A 17,218-nucleotide genomic window follows, 5' to 3' on the forward strand; every position below is an offset into this window, starting at 1 on the left:
TTATCATGATCTGTTTTTAGTAGAACTATTACACCAGAATTGGACTTTAACTTTCGCAATAAATATTGGGGTATACATTTTAATTCTTTCCCTATTCATTTTAAGGTGGCTTTAAGTGAATGAGATTCAAGATTCACAAAGCTTGAATCTTCATTTTAAGGTGACCTTAATGAGCAATTGAATTTTGTCCTTTTAAGACTTCATATATTAGTGTTTCTTCCCTTAATACAGAGGTGACTATTTATAACTATAATAACAACATAGGGATAATGTTTCTATTACAGCTCATAACTATTACACCTGGTGAAACTTGTTCATTCTTCCACTAATAAAGTGTCATGATAAACCAGTCTGTCCCTCTAGACCAAACAAGCCCTAATAGTAATTTAAATTGAATTTTCATAGCTCCTGCCCTTTAGTGTAATCACAAATGTAAACGTTTTTAAAGTGTGCTATTTCATTTAGCGCTGTATGCCATCAGTCTAGAAAGCTTTCTTTGTAATTTGTGCTCTATTTTTGTATTCCCCTTGGATAGGTAAATGTATTTCAAAGATTTTGTTTGAGAATATTGTGCAGTTTTAGAATATTGCCCTGTTCTCTATCCTTAATATATAACATGTTGATCAACTGAGTCCCACAAAGTTAGATCTCAGCAAACGAAGGAACCCAACACCACGTTGTGTACAGCTTTCTGTTAGGATCATGAAACTCCCAGATGCATAAGGTAATGTGTGTTGTGGGTCATTAGCATTTGCCTGTGGAAAGAACACTGCTCTAGTTTGAGTATCTTTTACATTTCTTGGCTTGCATTAGATGTGCCCTTTCATGTTGACTTGGGGAGTGAGTGATTTTGGCTCCTAGTTGAAAGGTAACTTCAGAGCAGTCACACTTGCCAGCAAAATTTACAAGGTTACTTGATTACCATTTTGCACTATGTGGTGTGGTGTTCTGTTTCATTTCTTTAAAACTGAGCAAGTCTGTCTTTTAAACATAATGTCACTTCAACATGCAAATATTTTTTTTAAAAAAAATAATCGAAGTTTAATTTTGAATGTTTTCTTTCAAGCTAACTTCAAAAGAAAAATTAGGTGGCGTGTAGAAGGTGTTTGGTATTGCCTGTTTTCATTACTATTGATTTTACCTGCACAGAATTACTTGAGGCTGAAGTTCAGCAATATAAAGTTACTATACAGAACAATGAGTTAAATTGTACCACAGAGGCAAAATTCAAAAGGGTGTAGAATGTGGACTGAAGGTACTTTATTTAAATGCCAGTTGCATTTGGAATAAGGTAGGCGAACTTGTGGCGCAATTGGAGATTGGTCAGTATGACATTGTAGGCATCTGAGTCATGGCTGAAAGAAGGCCATATTTGGGAGCTTAACATCAAAGGATATACTTTGTATAGAAAGGGCAGGCAAGCATAGGTGGTAGTGTGGCTCTAGTAAGAGTTGGAATTGCACCTTTAGAAAGAGGAAACATGGGGTCAGAGAATGTTGAATCTCTGTGGATGGAGTTAAAAAATTGCAAGGGTACAAAAGCCATTATGGGAATTATATATAGGCCTCCAAATAGGAGCCAAGATGTGCAGTTGAGACTGCAAAGGAAGCTGGAAGAGGCGTGTAATAAGGGTAATGACACAATTGTAATGGGGGATTTCAATATGTAAGGGGATTGGGAAAATCGGGTTGGTGTCTGACTGCAAGAGGGGAATTTGTTGAATACCTATGAGATGGCTTTTTAGAGCAGTTTGTGCTTGAGCCTTCTCGGGGAAAGGCTATGTTAGATTGGGTGTTGTGTGATAACCCAGATCTTATTAGGGAGCTTAAAGTAATGGAACACTTGGGAGGTAGTGATCATGATATGACTGAATTCACACTGTAATCTGAGAGGGAGAAACACAAGTCACATGTATCTGTATCACAATGGGTGGGGGGGAGAAAAGGGAATTAGAGGCATGAGAAAGGAGCTTGCCAAGGTGGATTGGAGGAGGATACTGGTGAGGATGTTGGCAGAACAGAGGTGGCTGAAGTGAACTATTCCCAGGAAAAAAAGCACAAGATGGGTATGTCCCACAGAGGAAGAAGTTCTCACATTGCAGGGTAAAGCTACAGTGGCTGATAAGGGAAGTTAAGGACTGGATAAAAGCCAAGGAAAGGAAATGTAAAGTAGCAAAAGCGAATGGGAAGTTGGATGGTTGGGAAGCCTTTAAAATCCAACAAAAGGCAACTAAAAAGCTATAAGAAGGGAAAAGATGAAATATGAGGGCAGACTAGCCAGTAATATAAAGCAGGCTACCAAAAGTTTTTTCAGTTATATAAAGAATAAAAGGGAGGTGAGAGTTAATATTGAACCGCTGAAAAATGATGCTGGTGAGGTAGAAATGGGGGGGGGGGGGTACAGGGAAATGGCAGATGATTTTAATGGGTACTTTGCATCTGTCTTCACTGTGGAAGACACTAGCAATGTGCTGGAGGTCCACGTGTGTTGGGGAGCAGGAGTGAGTGCCATTGCTATTACAAAGGGAAAAAGTGTCAGGCAAACTCAGAGGTCTTAAGGTGGATGTCATCTGGGCCAGATGGACTACATCTGAGTACTGAGAGGGGTTGCTGAAGAGATAACGGATGCATTGCTCATGATCTTTCAAGAATCACTTGATTCTGGCATGGTCCTGGAGGACTAGAATATTGCAAATGTCACTCCACTCTTTTAAAAAAAGGAGGAAGGCAAAAGAAAGGAAATTATAGGCCATTTAGCTTAACCTCAGTGGTTGGGAAAGTGCTGGAGTTTATTATTAAGGATGAGGTTTCAAGGTACTTGGAGACTGATGATAAAATAAGTCAAAGTCAGCATGGTTTCTGTAAAAGGAAATCTTGCCTGACAAACCTGTTGGAGTTCTTCAAGGAAGTTACAAGTAGGGTGGACAAAGGAGAGGCAGTGGATTTCATTTACTTGGATTTTTGGAAGACGCTTGATAGGTGCCACACATGAGGCTGCTTAACAAGATGAAATCCAATGGTGTTACAGGCAAGATACTGGCATGGATAGAGGAATGGCTGATGTGCAGGAGACAGTGAGTAGGAATAAAAGGGGTCTTTTCTGGTTGGCGGCTGGTGACTAGTGGCGTTCCTTGGGTCAGTATTGGGACCGCTACTTTTCACATTGTTTGTCAGTGACTTAGATAACAGAATTGATAGCTTTGTGGCAAAGTTTGCAGATGGTACGAAGATGGGAGGGGGAGGTAATGCTGAGGAAGCAATAAGATTGCAGCAGGACTTAGACAAATTGGAAGAATGGGCAAAAAAGTGACAAATGGAATAGTGTTGGGAAATGTATGATAATGTGTTTTGGTAAAAGGAACGATGGTGTGGGCTATTATCTAAATGAGGAGAGGTCTCAAACATCAGAGGGGCTTGGGAATCTTTGTGCAAGACTCCCAGAAGGTTAATTTACAGGTTGAGGCTGTGGTAAAGAAGGCAAATGCAACGTTGGCATTTATTTCAAGGGTAATAGAATATAAAATCAAGGAGACAGTGCTCAGCATTTATTAGACACTAGTCAGGCCACACTTGGAGTATTGTCAACAGTTTCAGAGCCCGTATATCAAAGGATGTGTTGCAGTGGAGAGAGTCCAGAGGAGGTTCACAAGGATGATTCGGGGAATGAAGGGGTTAACACATGAGCGTTCGGTGGTTTTGAGCCTTACTGGAATTTAGAAGAATGCATGGATATCTCTCTGAAACCTACTGAATGTTGAAAGGACTAGATAGGGTGGATGTGGAGAGGATGTTTCCTATGGTGGGGATATCCAGAACTAAAGGGCACAGCCTCAGAATTGAGGGGGCACCCTTTAGAACAGATGTTAGGAGGAATTTTTTTTTTTTTTTTTTTTTTAGCCGAAGAGTAGTAAATCTGTGGAACGCTCTGCCACAGACTGCGATGGAGGCCAAGTCCATGAGGATATTTAAAGCGGAAGTTGATCGTTTACTGATCAGTCAGGGCATGAAAGGATATGGTGAGAAAGCAGGTGTATGGGGTTGAGTGGGATCCGGGATTACCCTTGATGGAATGGCGGAGCAGATGGAATGGCCTAATTCTGCTCTTATGTCTTATGGTCTTGAGGTCTTGTACTAAATGAGTTGTGTATATGAAATACTGAGTTTCAGTGGACCCCAGTGCAGAGTGGATGGGGTTGGTGGAGGTGGAAAAGAAAGGAAAATTGCTTGAGTTTTCCTGCTTTGCACTTCCAGGGATCAAGATTTGATCCTGACAATGGAACTTTTCTGTATGAAGTTTGTAGATTGTCCTTGTATGTTCATGGGGTTTCTTTCACGTCATTTTGATTTCTCTCCCCCTTTTTCTCCCCCCCCCCCCCCCACCACCTTCCCTTGCATATCCCAAAGTTTCCTGATTGGTAGCTCATGTGACTGTTATAAATTTGCTGCTCGTTTAGGTGGGCAACAGGAGAATAAAGAAGCAATGGTACATCATAACCTTGTGCTGGCTATTGTAGCAAATGTCGCACTTCACTATGTTTCAATGTACAAGTGATGCATGGTAAATCTAAATCTGATAGGTGTGAGAGGGCAGGTCACGGAAATAACTTGAGAGCTGCCTTAGAGTTAATTGCATGGTATCTGTGCTGAGGGAAGCTTTAAATGGCAGCGATGTGAAGCGGGCAATTGGAGATCATAAGATTGTACTTCTATCACATTGTTGGATTTTGCTATTTTTTCTTTTTTTTAAAAAAAAATGAACACTGCATTTGCTGCATGATTTAAAGTTAAGTAGATTAACATCTCAGTAACTGTGTAAATTGTTAATGACCAGAAATGGCCTGTTAGTTTCAGATCTGTAATAATAAATGAAACTGTGATCTGGAGTTCGCATAAAAGTAGCTACTGTCCAAAAGAAACAGACTGAAGCCTTGGACCTGAGGAGATGGGTATAATGATATTCTATTAAGCTATTTTTGGCTACATTTGCCCTTTTCAAGTGTTTACAGCTGAAATCCTTCCCGTTTCCCGAGTGTACCAGTCCTTCAGTTGAAACTTCTATAACTTTTTAATCTCCTGACCTCTAGGAAAAGTTGCAAAGTTTTTGAATTTTCCACCGTACTCATTATTTCTGTTTTTTGAAGGAAATTGGTCATCTGAGTAGATATTACTCAGTTTCATATGATTAATCACCAACAGTTTCATTTTTTTCCTGTCTTAACTGTTCCTCTCTACTATACAAGAAGGACAAATCAGCCATGTGGCCAATGAATCTGCTATTTTATTCAATAAGATCATTGATTCAACCTTTAGCTTAAGCTTGATTTTCTTACTGACTTCCTATAATTGTCAACCTGCTTGTAATACAAATTTATTTCTGTCTTCAATATATCCAGTGGCTCAATGTTGCATCACATTCTGGGGTAGAGAGTTCCAATGCATTCATGACACTTTATTAAATTTCTCCTCACTTCTTTCTTGAAGAGTCAATTCTTCACTGAGCTCGGAGCAAAGCATTCTGTGAGGATTTCAGCCCATTCAGTATATATATTTTCTAATAAAATCCCCTCTCATTCTTGTGCATTCCACAGATTAATCTTCCCTCTTCAGATAGGCCCTCATCCCAGGAATCGACCCAATGACCCATCTCTTGAATGGTATTCAGTGAAGGTATATCCCTCATTAAACAATGCCAGAACTCTGCACAATATTTGGTGTGGTCTTTCTTACTGTAGCAGTCATGAACTATAATAGAAGCACTATCTTTATAATGTTGCTGTAGTTATAGATGGTTATCTCTGTTTTGGGGGAAGAAGCTGTCTAGTTTTTGCACTAATTTAAAAAGTGTATAGTAGTTTATAACATTTTGTGTATTATGCTGTACTACTGCTGCAAAACAAATTTCATGACATATGGTTCAGCCGCCCAGCTGAACACAAGTAGGAGCTGGAGTAAGCATGCAGACCCTCAAACCTGTCCTGCCATCCAGCATGATTGTGACTGATCAATGATGGTCTCAACTCTTCTTTTCTGTCAGTTCCCCATAACCATCAATTCCTTGATTTTTCAAATATTTATCTATCTCTACCTTTCTGTGACCATGATTTGTTCTTTTCTACAGAAGTAGTTTGCCATTGCCTTCTGGGCAGTGGCTTTACAAGATGGATGGCCCAGCCATTATCAATACTCTTCAGAGATTGTCTGCCTGGCATTAGTGGTCACATAACCAGACTTGTGGTGTGAACCAGCTGCTCGGACAACCAGCCACCACCTGCTCCCATGGCTTCATGCAACCCAGATCAGGGGGCTAAGCAGGTGCTACACCTTGCCCAAAAGTGACCTGCAGGCCAGCAGAGAGAAGAAACACCTTGCACCTCCTTTGGTGGAGACATATCTCTACTCCACAACCCAAAGACCATGATTGCCCACGTCATACAACACCGCACATAACAAACTTATCTAATGAACTGGCTCCTTCTCCGGACTATTTCAGAGATTCACTACCCTGCACACCTGTTTGAAATGACAAGCACTGGTTCCTTGTTTGTGATCTCTTGAAGCGAATCCAGTAGATAAGTAAATTGTAGGGAGCATGCAAAGTGGCCAAGCAGCTGATTGATGTGACGGTTTAGATATCCAGTTGTAGAACACTTGAACATTCATGTACTGTGTGTTTTGAAACCAGGTACCCAGCATGATAATTGCCTTTTCCGAAAAAGGCTAAAATGAAATCTGGTTAACTAGCTTGATTACTCGAAAGTTGTTCTTGGGCCTTAGTGGAAGGGATGTGCATGCGTTCTGTTCTGTAATGTCACTTTTTTTTTTCTTCCTGCTGCCTAATATGTTAAGACTCAGCTGTCTGTAGACTGATGGCAGGAAGGGTATTGATATGAAGGTAAGTTGCATTTGGCTTTTTTTAAAAAAAAAACCCTGCACGCATTTCCTGCTGTTCAGTATCAGCCAAGCATTTAATTGTTAACTTTTAGATTTTTTGACTTGCTTTCAAATTGTTTTCCCCATCTATCCAACATGTTTTTTTTGGTAAACTTCATATGTTAATAACATGTTTGACTTCCAAAGCTCTACAAATTAGCCATCTCATTTGTTTCTGGCCAGTCTTGCCCTCATGGGTCATAAGTTTATTGGTAAATAATTAACCCTTATGAATTGCACTTGTGGCCAGATGCCCAAGCACATTGTGGAAATTGGAAGCAAGCGTTTGTGCAATTTTACATGTCCAATTCTCCTTAAGCTTTTACATTTATTCATCAATTCATTTCACAATTCTGCCTGCTCTTGCTGCTTCTGCATGCACTCCAATTGTGCTTGCCATCCTAAGTCATCCAACATTAGGATGAGATTTTTCCTCACAGGTGGATTGTCATTATTCTGGTCTTGTTACTTGTCCATGCGCAATGCTGGAGGAACTCAGCAGGTCAGGCAGAATCTGTGGAGGAAATTGAACGGCCGATGTTTCAGGCCAAGACCCAAGTCCTGATTAAGAGTCCTGGCCCAAAGTGCCGGTGGTTCATTTTCCTCCACAGATGCTGCCTGATCTGCTTCCTTCGCCATTTTGTGTGTTGATTGAGACTTCCTGCATCTATGGTCTCTCTTGCCTGTCTTTTTTAAATTTATTCAGGTGTTTAACAATTTAATAACATATTTCTTGTTGAGATTTGACCTGTATTATTCTCTAATGTCTCTATAAACCAGTGAAAAACAATTAAATGTCGGAAAAACTTCAATCTTTGATTTCAATAGCGGAGTGAGCAATTATGCAGGTTTTGAAAATAATTATGTCATGCTGGCTTAAAAATTGCAACCAATTGAGTTACTCCCACAACCCATAGGTGTGAAGGGCTCTAGCAGACACATCTTAAATGTTTTGACAGTTTGCACATCCATAACTTTAGGCACTGAGTGCCAGATTTTCATTCCTCGAGGGTAAGTAACTCTTTTTCCCTCTGAATTGTCTATATTCCTCCTACCAACTTGCTTGAAGCTGTTGACCTGTCTGCAAAGAAAAATAATTTCCTTATTGTCCATCATTTCCAGCCTCTGGTGTGGTTAAACACTGAACAGAAATGTGTTGGTGTGAGATTTGTTTCCTTGCCCACAGTGAAATATGCTAATTTATGGCACGTTGAGTTCGCTGTATAATAAAATGCATATAAACATATAAATTAGAAGTAATAATAGCCTACTCAGCCTCTTGAGCATAATCCACTATTTACTAAAATTGTGATTAGTATTTGTGACCTCAACCTTGCGTCCCCATCTACAGAGTCATGCCTCGCCCTTTTGCTTACTAAGAATCTATATCTATCTGTTTTTTTAAAAAAAAATTCAAGTTGTCCTTTTGAAGTAGAGAGTGCCAAAGATTTTCAGCAGTCCAGAATTTTTTTTTAAACAATTGTCTTCTGTCTGTCTTCAATAGACTGGCCCTTATGTTTAAACTGTAACCCCTAATTGTAGATTCTCCCAGAGGAAGAAACATCCACATCTGCTCTGTCAAAACCCTCCAGATTCGTGTGTTTTAATTATGTCCCTCTCATTCTTCTAAACTCCAGTGGATATAAGCCTAATCACTCATCTTTCTTCAAAAGAGAATCTACCAATCAATGATATGTGAGGGAGATAACAATTATTGTTAGTTGGATTATGGATTTTGTAGAGATCATATATGTAGTACCCATGTTATATTCTCATTATCTATGCATCTAATTGCCTTTTGATGGGATGCCATAAAATATGCATCAGTTTGCTTAGGATGACGTCCAACAAGATTGGCACAATTACAAGTGCTGCTTGAGACAGAGCATGGAGATTGAATTTTGCAGTAGTAGGTATATTCGATTTTAAAAAGTATATGAACTGATGGGCTTTGGAGCTTTACTTCTATAGCGGAATGTGGTCAGGAAAAGAAAGCTATGTTACTGTTTCAAAGCCCTGCTTGGGTTCCGCACCAGCAGATTCAGGAACTGTTATTGTTCTTCAACTATCAAGCTCCTGATCCAGTGTGGGAAAACTTCACTCCCCTCAACACTGAACAAATTTTACAACCTATGGGCTCACTTTCAAGTACTCTATAGCTCATGCTTTTAGTATTATTTATCTATTTACCATTTTTCATATTTACTCAGTTTGTCTCTAATTGTTAGTCTTTGTAGTTTTTCATTTATTCTGTTGTATTTATTCCACTGAACGCTTACAAGGAAGTGAATCTCAGGGTGACATATACATTGATCACTTTGGGCGGATGAACCCTCTCGTAGGGTCAACGGCCATCTAGCAAACACGTGCCGTGAAGCGTGGAAAGGGCATCCCTTGCATCGAAGCTTGGTCTGGCCATTCACTGCAGCAGAACTTGCCCCAGTCACCTTGAACCCCACCATGCCACTGGATCTGGGAGGGGATATCGAGAGGGTGGGTCTGGACCTGTGCAACCCCCTACTCATCTAAAATCCACTCATGCACATGCTGTTCCTTTCTGAGGAGTGGGGTAGTTACCCCACTAACTGACTGAAAGGAACCATCATCATCCTATGGGATGGATAGCCAGAGAGACTTTGGGTGGAGTGGGACAAGTTAACCATTTTTTTTAATGGAACAAGTTGACCATTGTTAAAGATGTACCTGCTGATTTATAAAAACTACTGATAACATTGCAGCCATCTCTGCCCCCCTCCCCCCCCCCAAGTTGTTCCTACCTCTACATGCAAATACAGCAGCCATATTACATTTCAAGATATTTCTGATTTTATTAATTCTTTCGTATTACAGCACTTGACAAAAGGCGAAAATAACTGAGGACCATAAAATAAACTGACTGCCTGCAAGATGAAGCTAATCCCACAAGAAAAGAGAAGACTTAAATCTGTAAATCTGGCATGGAAGCGACAGTGTCTGAAAGGAAAAGATTATAGTTAGATTTTCTAAGTATGATTTGACATTTGAATCTAATATAACCTACTTTTTTCTTTCAGAAGCAGACACTCTCATTTTCAAGTATTTTACTTTTCAAATTCAATAAATTTTCTACTTGGTTTATACAATGTTCTTGTAGCAAAAGACTAAAGTTTTTTTTTGAAGCAACAGAGAAGAATGGCCCCTCCTCTTATGGTCTAAACTGGATTTATACATTGCATTATAATATACAGTTAAAAATTACCACATTGATTTGTTTAACCCCAGAGGTGTAGTAGATTTGTCAAATGTTAATATTCCACAAGCTCAATTTTAGCACCAATTGTCAGGAAAAAGACCTTTTGATTAATGTTGGTATAATTTCATTTTTGCATGGTACCCTGAAAATGTTGAGTTGTACCTTACAATAACACTTTCACAGGCGATAGGTAATAGATATCCTTTTTAATTGGATATGAAGTGAACAGGATGAAATGGCTTCGTTTCATTTTTGCTAGCTAAGTAGATATGTTGAAAGTGATTTATTCATCCTGTGGTCCCACCTAATAACTAAGATTAAAATATTGAATGTAATTTCCCATCCGGTTCTACATGCCAAGACATTGGATGGCTAACGGTGAACCAATCTGTACATAGTAACTCCATTTAATTATGAGGAATTCTCAGTGATATTCTTCAGCTGACTTGTATGTGATTGTATTTACTCATGCCGATAATTTAAAACCCTGTCATATCCTGCATTGTAGGCTGACTCAATGAAATTGTTCCTACTTTTTAAAATTTGCCTATGGATCCAAAAATGGATATTTCTGGAAAAAACTTTGTTTCGGGATTTTATAGACTGGATAGTTATGAACTTAGTACATTTATTCTGGCCTTTTATTAACATTTAGGTTTGAGTGTGAGTGGCAGATGAACATTATTATTTGTTTCCCTCCCCATTACTAAATGTGAAAATGTATCGAGCCAACTTTAGACCATGTAACCTCGTCTCTATTGCTATTTAAAACCCTGCTGTTTCATGAGGCGAGGTTTTGTTCAGTACTGGTGCGAGGATGGGTTTGGTTGGTGATGTAGGTCATTTTTTAGGATCAGCTCAAAAAGTTCAGTTACCCAAACTGTTGTAGCTGAAAGAAGCATTACCTCCACAATAATGTGATTTAGAAGGAGTATTGGTATCTGCACAATTCCTTCATAATGTTTTACATGGAGTGTGAGGTATAAGAAAATACTTTGTCATAATATCGTATGTTTTAAAAAAAAACCTAGTTATTTATTTCAAGTGATTTCCAGCAACTACAGATTCTCTCTTGTCATTTAATTCAAGGGAATTTGTAGATTGAATTGTACTGAGTGGGTGTCTCTTCAGGGCATTTGCTTAACTTGCAGGCAATCTTAATGAGACTGCTGAGCCTTCGAGAGGTGTTATTGGGAAATGTAGATTTTTAATGTAATGTTCTCACCAGCTGGTATTCCACTGGGATGAGAAATGGAGGCAAAATGATATTGTGACTGGGGAGTGTGTGCAAGTTGTGTATCATTACAGTGCACTGATATCACAGTGGGACTGGAAACTGCTGTAGCCTTCCTGTAATTTTTTTGAAAAAGCATTTGAATTGGTGATTTTTCTCGTCATAAGTACATGTATATCTTTAGAATAAATAAAGCATTTTTTGATAAACAATGGGAGGGGAGAGTTGGTCAACACAACTTTATATTTTAGGGCAGTCAAATTTAAGTTCCAGATACTGAATCAACAGAGAAAACTGTGAGCCTCGGGTAGCAAAAATGTACAAGTATAAATGTAAAGTGCAATTCACTTAAGTGTTTTCCACACTGTTAATGATTATAGATTCCAAAGAAATCTGTAGACCCTAATTTCTGCAAGAGCTTGAAGGCAATGCTTTGTTGCTCTATCGATCAATAGGGTTGAAGTTTTAATTATTCATGTGCACTGGAGTAATACCTCTATTTGTTAAAGTAAGATCAATAAAAAAAAGCATTGTATTTGAGTAATTTATTTTTTAAACTCTGGAATATATTCATTTACTTTGATCTGATGGTGCTAGATTGGGGGAGGTACACTGGAGATGTTGATGTATCTGTAATCCATGCTGAGCAGAAAAGATACACCAGCAAGTTTTCAGAAAAAGACGTTGTTTCTTTATATAGCTGAAACCCTGATCCATAATCCTAAATTAGAAAGAAAAGATGGGTTAAAAGTAATGCTAAATTTAAAGTTTTAATCCCTTGATTATAAGAGAATGGGAATTTTGGAAGATGGTTTGCTTTAGATTGCTTGTATCACACTTGAGAATTATCCCAACTAATTTTTTTTCTCCAAAAATACTTTATTCAGAAGTGTTACAAAATAAAGTTATAATGCTCATCTGATTTTTGTGTACTGAGTTCCCAGTTTCTGATACCCCAACATGCCCACACATGCTAGGCTCTCGTTTCTGACCACATAAATCCTTCTGTGATGTCACTTGATTCCTGCCGCAGCCTAGTAACACATCCTTCACCACCAAGAGATGGTGTAACAGTTGGAGCTGAACAGAGGATTCGAAAAGAAAAACGATGCCTCTGAGTGTGTCTCGATTTGTCTGCACTTTGATGGCTTTGGTTGCCTTATGTTCACTACTTGGATTTGGGCCATCCTTGTTCCCTTTGTTTAACGTGATTGTTTTCCTCTATCCAGCCTACTTTTCGTAAGTATAGGACGTACTTTCTTCAATGGAAAGTTACATTTTAATAAGAAATGAAGATAGTACCTAGCTTCCTCTCACTCTGTCCATCCCTTCCCCCCACTAGCCAAGTCTGGAGTTTTTGAGATGAGTGTTTTTCCAACCCCACCCCCCACCACCACCAAATTAAGTCATCAATAAATTGTTGCTTCAAATTCAGTTGCAGTTTTCCTTCCACATTGAGCCCTACAATGGATGAATTGTCGACAGCACATCCAAAGGTCATGTGGACTAACATTTCAATCCTGTGAGAGGATGCCAATGATTAATTTATTCAGATATGTTGTCAACCTTTGCACTTTCTTGATAGCTTTGGTTACTTATAAATATCTAAAGATTACTGATTAGCTGCTCTATAATTGCATTGTTTTGACGATAATGAATTTGTAAATTAACTCATCAGAAGCAAATCTGCTACGTTAAGAGGGGAAGAAGTACAATGGCAAGATTTCATTAATCCCTATAGGATTTAGTTTTGTTTTCTCTCAGGGGATGTAATAAGATCTAAGCTTGTGCTTTTAAGTTATTTTACTAGATGAGGAAAGAAGGAAACTGCCTGTATGGGGGTGGGGGGTAGGAATTAAACCATCAATTTGAATAGAATGTGAATAGTTATGAGATTATCCACTGGTAGGAAAAATAGATATTGTTGAAATGCAGACAGATTAGGAGAACTGTGTAACAATACAAAATGTAATTGGAGACAATGGAATGGTAGCCTTTGCTGCAAGGATGAGGGAACAAAAACTTACTATAATTTTTCTTTACAAGAAAGAATACATAACTTGCATTTAATTTAGTTAACTTTCTTGAAGACCATAAGACATAGGAGCGTGGGTCATTCGGACCATCGAGTCTGCTCCATCATTCTATAATGGCTGATTTATTCTTCCTGTCAATCCCATTCTCCTGCTTTCTCCCTGTAATCTCTTACGCCCTCACTAAACAAAATTTAAACCTATGCTTTAAATATACCCAATGACATGGCCTCCCGAGCCTTCTGTAGCAATGGCTTCCTTTGCCTAAAGAAATATTCCCTCATCTCTGTTCTAAAGGGACATATTTGTATTCTGAGTCTGTGCCATCTGGTTGTACTTGGGGAAAGTTTGTTACAGTTACAAAGATCTTGAAGCTGAACCCGGAGCACAGCAAGCAATTTTTGTCTCCATATTTTAGAGGTAGTGCATGGAGATTTACCAAATTATTCTCACTGTTAAGGAAAATTTATGCAGATTGGAGGGCAGAAGATTGAGAAACAATCCCATTTTGAAAACATGAGGCAATGGTCGGTGAGAGAAGGATTTTTCTACTGGCAGACAGAATCTGGATCTTGAGGACATTAAGGGTAAACTGAGAATTCTTTTTCTCTCGCAGTTGCAGATCTTTGGAAAATCGCACCCAAGGAGGTTTGGAATTGGAGTCTTAAGTATATTAAAGCCTATGACAAACTTTTAGATTCCAGACCTGTTGGGGGTTCACAGAAGAATCCAACAATAACAGTGTAAAGGAGACCATTTGCTCTTTGTGTTTTGCTTTGACTCTCTGCCACAGCAACTCATTAATTCTATATCTTAATGATACAGAAGCCTTCTATATGGTCTGCAGATTTCTGAAGGATTGAGTAGGAAGGTGAAAGTAAGTCTAAGATTGGCTCAGCCTTGATCCTATTGTGTGGCTGAGCAAGGTCAAGGAAGTGAATAATAAGCTCCTGCACCTTGTTTTCCAAGTCACATATTTAAAACAAATAATTGAATAAGTTCTCTTACAAAGAAACAATCTTGCTTCCAACTGGAATGGATCAATTTTCTTTTCCTGAATACCATTATTGGATACTGCAGTAACTAAGAATATTTGCATTTTAATGAAGATTTAAAAAATTTTCATCCTCAGAGCAGATGATAAACAGCAGCTCACATGAAGTGCTTGCAACCTCCTCAAAACTTGCAGAAAACTAAATGAAACAATAGTGGATGTGGGCACAGGCCTTTAATTACACAAGTGTACAGAATGAAGTTACCTTAGAAACTGGCAGTCAACTATCTGTCAATGGTAAATTTCTGGAGGAGTTTCTGATCTTTTTTTATAAATGGTAACAGAACAGCAGAAAGAATTGCTTAATTGACAGGAGTTTAGGATGGTGAACTTATTTAAGGAATTCATTGGTGGCATTGGTGAAGAGTAGGAATTGTGAGATTGGTTAGTGTGAGTTTGTGTCCCATTTACCTAGTCTTGCAGCATATGCCACTCAAATGTCCTGAAAAAGTATCACACACAGAATAATATCATAAAAACTTAAATATGATATAGGGGATATAGGATCATCCACTATAGGGCAAAAGGGCAATCTAGTTGGTGAAAGGCCAGGGACAGTGCTGATTCAAAGAAATTAAGAGTGCGTGCAGAATCAGTATTGCGCATTCATAACTGGAAGGTTGGAATATACAGCTGGAGAGTTTAATTGCAATTACACAATACTCTGATTAAAGTTCCTCTGAGCTATCAACAGTTCTAGCTACTCCACATTGGTCCTGGAATGCACAAGGCTTATCTGATCATGGTTTTTAAGAATGAAAGGAACAGGGCTGTAGTTATCCATTCCTCCACACTTCCCCTTGAGTATGATGTGGGGAAGTATAATAGGACAAACAAAGGTAATCCTTAAAAATCTGAGGCAGAGCATTGGAAGAGACTTAAAGCACTTGTTCACACAAAGGAATTGCAATATGAATGTTCACTGAAATAGATGCCTGGGAAGAAAAATAATTCTGTTCGGCTACTCCCAAGTATGACGTGAAAAGGGGAGGGTGGGACATGGGACTGTTTTTTTTAAAAAAAACAATACTACAGAAATGCCATCAAAAGCTCCAAAGACCTCATCCCTGCAAGAGGTTGGATACACCAAAAAGATGGGCTACACCTGGGAAAACTTAAACGACTGGCTCAGGACAGAGGACTATGACTCAGTACAGGTGATGGGCTTAAGAAGAGAAGAAAATTGAGCATAGTTAAAGCAGTGTTGATTTCACTGAATGATGAAACAAGTTCAAAATGTCAAAGTATGCATATATTATACAACCTTGAGATTTGTCTCCTAACGGGCAGGCACGAAACAAAGAAACCCGAAAGAACCCATTAAAAAGACTGTCAAACACCCACTGTGTAGAAGGAAAAAAAAACACAAATCATGCAAACAACACAAGCAAATAGCATTCTGAATGGAAGTCCACAGAGAGTTCAGCCCCAGACTCTTACTTCAGTGCAGTGCGGAGCAGAGAGGTGCCTTGGGCCCTGACACCCTGACCTTTTCCTCTAGCCAGGTGCATAAATCATCATTCAAATATCAGGTTGAATCACTCGGGTAGGCTCTGAGGCCTGGATCTCAGCGCCTCGATTCAGCCTGTACTCAGCCTTTCTAAGTTGGCCAAGTGCTTAAATCGATCGAACCTCTGGTCTTCCTCACACCTGGTGATGGGCCCACTGCCTCGACTTGCCTGGGTTCTGCCACATTGAATTACCTCCAAGTCTAAAGGAAAGTTACAGACCATTTGCGATGATCATTTACCAGAAAAAGAGTGATTAACAAAGTGTTTAGTTGTTTCCCTTGTTTCATCGGCCACCTGCCAGAGGCCGCTGAGATTCACCAGTGTCATCTTAAACCTCCTCTACATCGGGGGACTACGCCGGTGAGTACCGCCACAAGTGGGACTTCCCAGTGGCCAAACATTTCAATTCCAATTCCCACCCCCTTTCTGAGATGTCAGTCCATGGCCATCTCTTGTGCCAAGATGAGGCTACCTCAGAGTGGAGGAGCAACACCTTGTATTCTGCCTGGGTAGCCTTCAACATGATGGCATGGATATCGATTTCTTCTTCTGATAATCAAATTCCTCCCCATTCTAACCCTTTACTTCTACTCACCTGTCTATTAATTCCCCCAGGTCCCCTCCTCCTTTCCTTTCTTTTGTGGGTCACTCTCCTCTCCTATCAGATTCCTCCTTCTCCAGCTCTTAACCCCCCCTGGCTTCACCAATCACCTTCCAGCTAGCCTCTTTTCCCTTCCCCCACCACCTTTTCATTCTGGCATCTTCCCCCTTCCTTCTCGTTCCCAAAGAGGAGTCTCAGCCCAAAACATAGACTACCTACTCACTTCCATGGGCTGCTGTCACCACTATGGCTGTACATCCCTTCTCAGCCCAGAGATCACTCTGTGGTAAGACACTGAATGGTGGTCACCTGTTACCAATATGAAATCACCCAGCTAGACAGAGTTGTGGATAGAAATAAGGAGAGGGGCAAACAGCAGTTTCTTTCATACCTAGTGGGAAGTGATAAGAGTGACAGTAATATACAATAGGTTTAATGAATACACAGCAGGTACTAGCAATAGTCGTGCAACCCTAAACAGAATATCGATTTCTCCTTTCGGGAACCAAATTCCCTCTCCCCTTCCTCTATTCCCCACTCTGACCTTTTACGACTTCTCACCTGCCTATCACTTCCCTCTGGGTCCCCTCCTCCTCCCCTTTTCCTATGGTCCACTCCTATCAG

At 39.5% G+C, this 17,218-nt stretch overlaps 1 protein-coding gene across 1 annotated transcript in view; it reads left to right on the plus strand.

Annotated features, from left to right (window-relative positions):
* LOC140188098 (receptor expression-enhancing protein 6-like) overlaps nt 1–12,241 on the plus strand; it is a 35,470-nt gene extending 23,229 nt beyond the window's left edge. Inside the window, exon 5 of the mRNA XM_072244054.1 lies at nt 9,780–12,241. Coding sequence (XP_072100155.1) covers nt 9,780–9,802 — 23 coding nt within the window. The 3' untranslated portion in view covers nt 9,803–12,241. The remainder of the gene's footprint in view (nt 1–9,779) is intronic.
* The last annotated feature ends 4,977 nt before the right edge of the window (nt 12,242–17,218 follow it).

This window comes from Mobula birostris, chromosome 26 (assembly GCF_030028105.1).
Source record: "Mobula birostris isolate sMobBir1 chromosome 26, sMobBir1.hap1, whole genome shotgun sequence".
NCBI classification, from domain to species: domain Eukaryota; kingdom Metazoa; phylum Chordata; class Chondrichthyes; order Myliobatiformes; family Myliobatidae; genus Mobula; species Mobula birostris.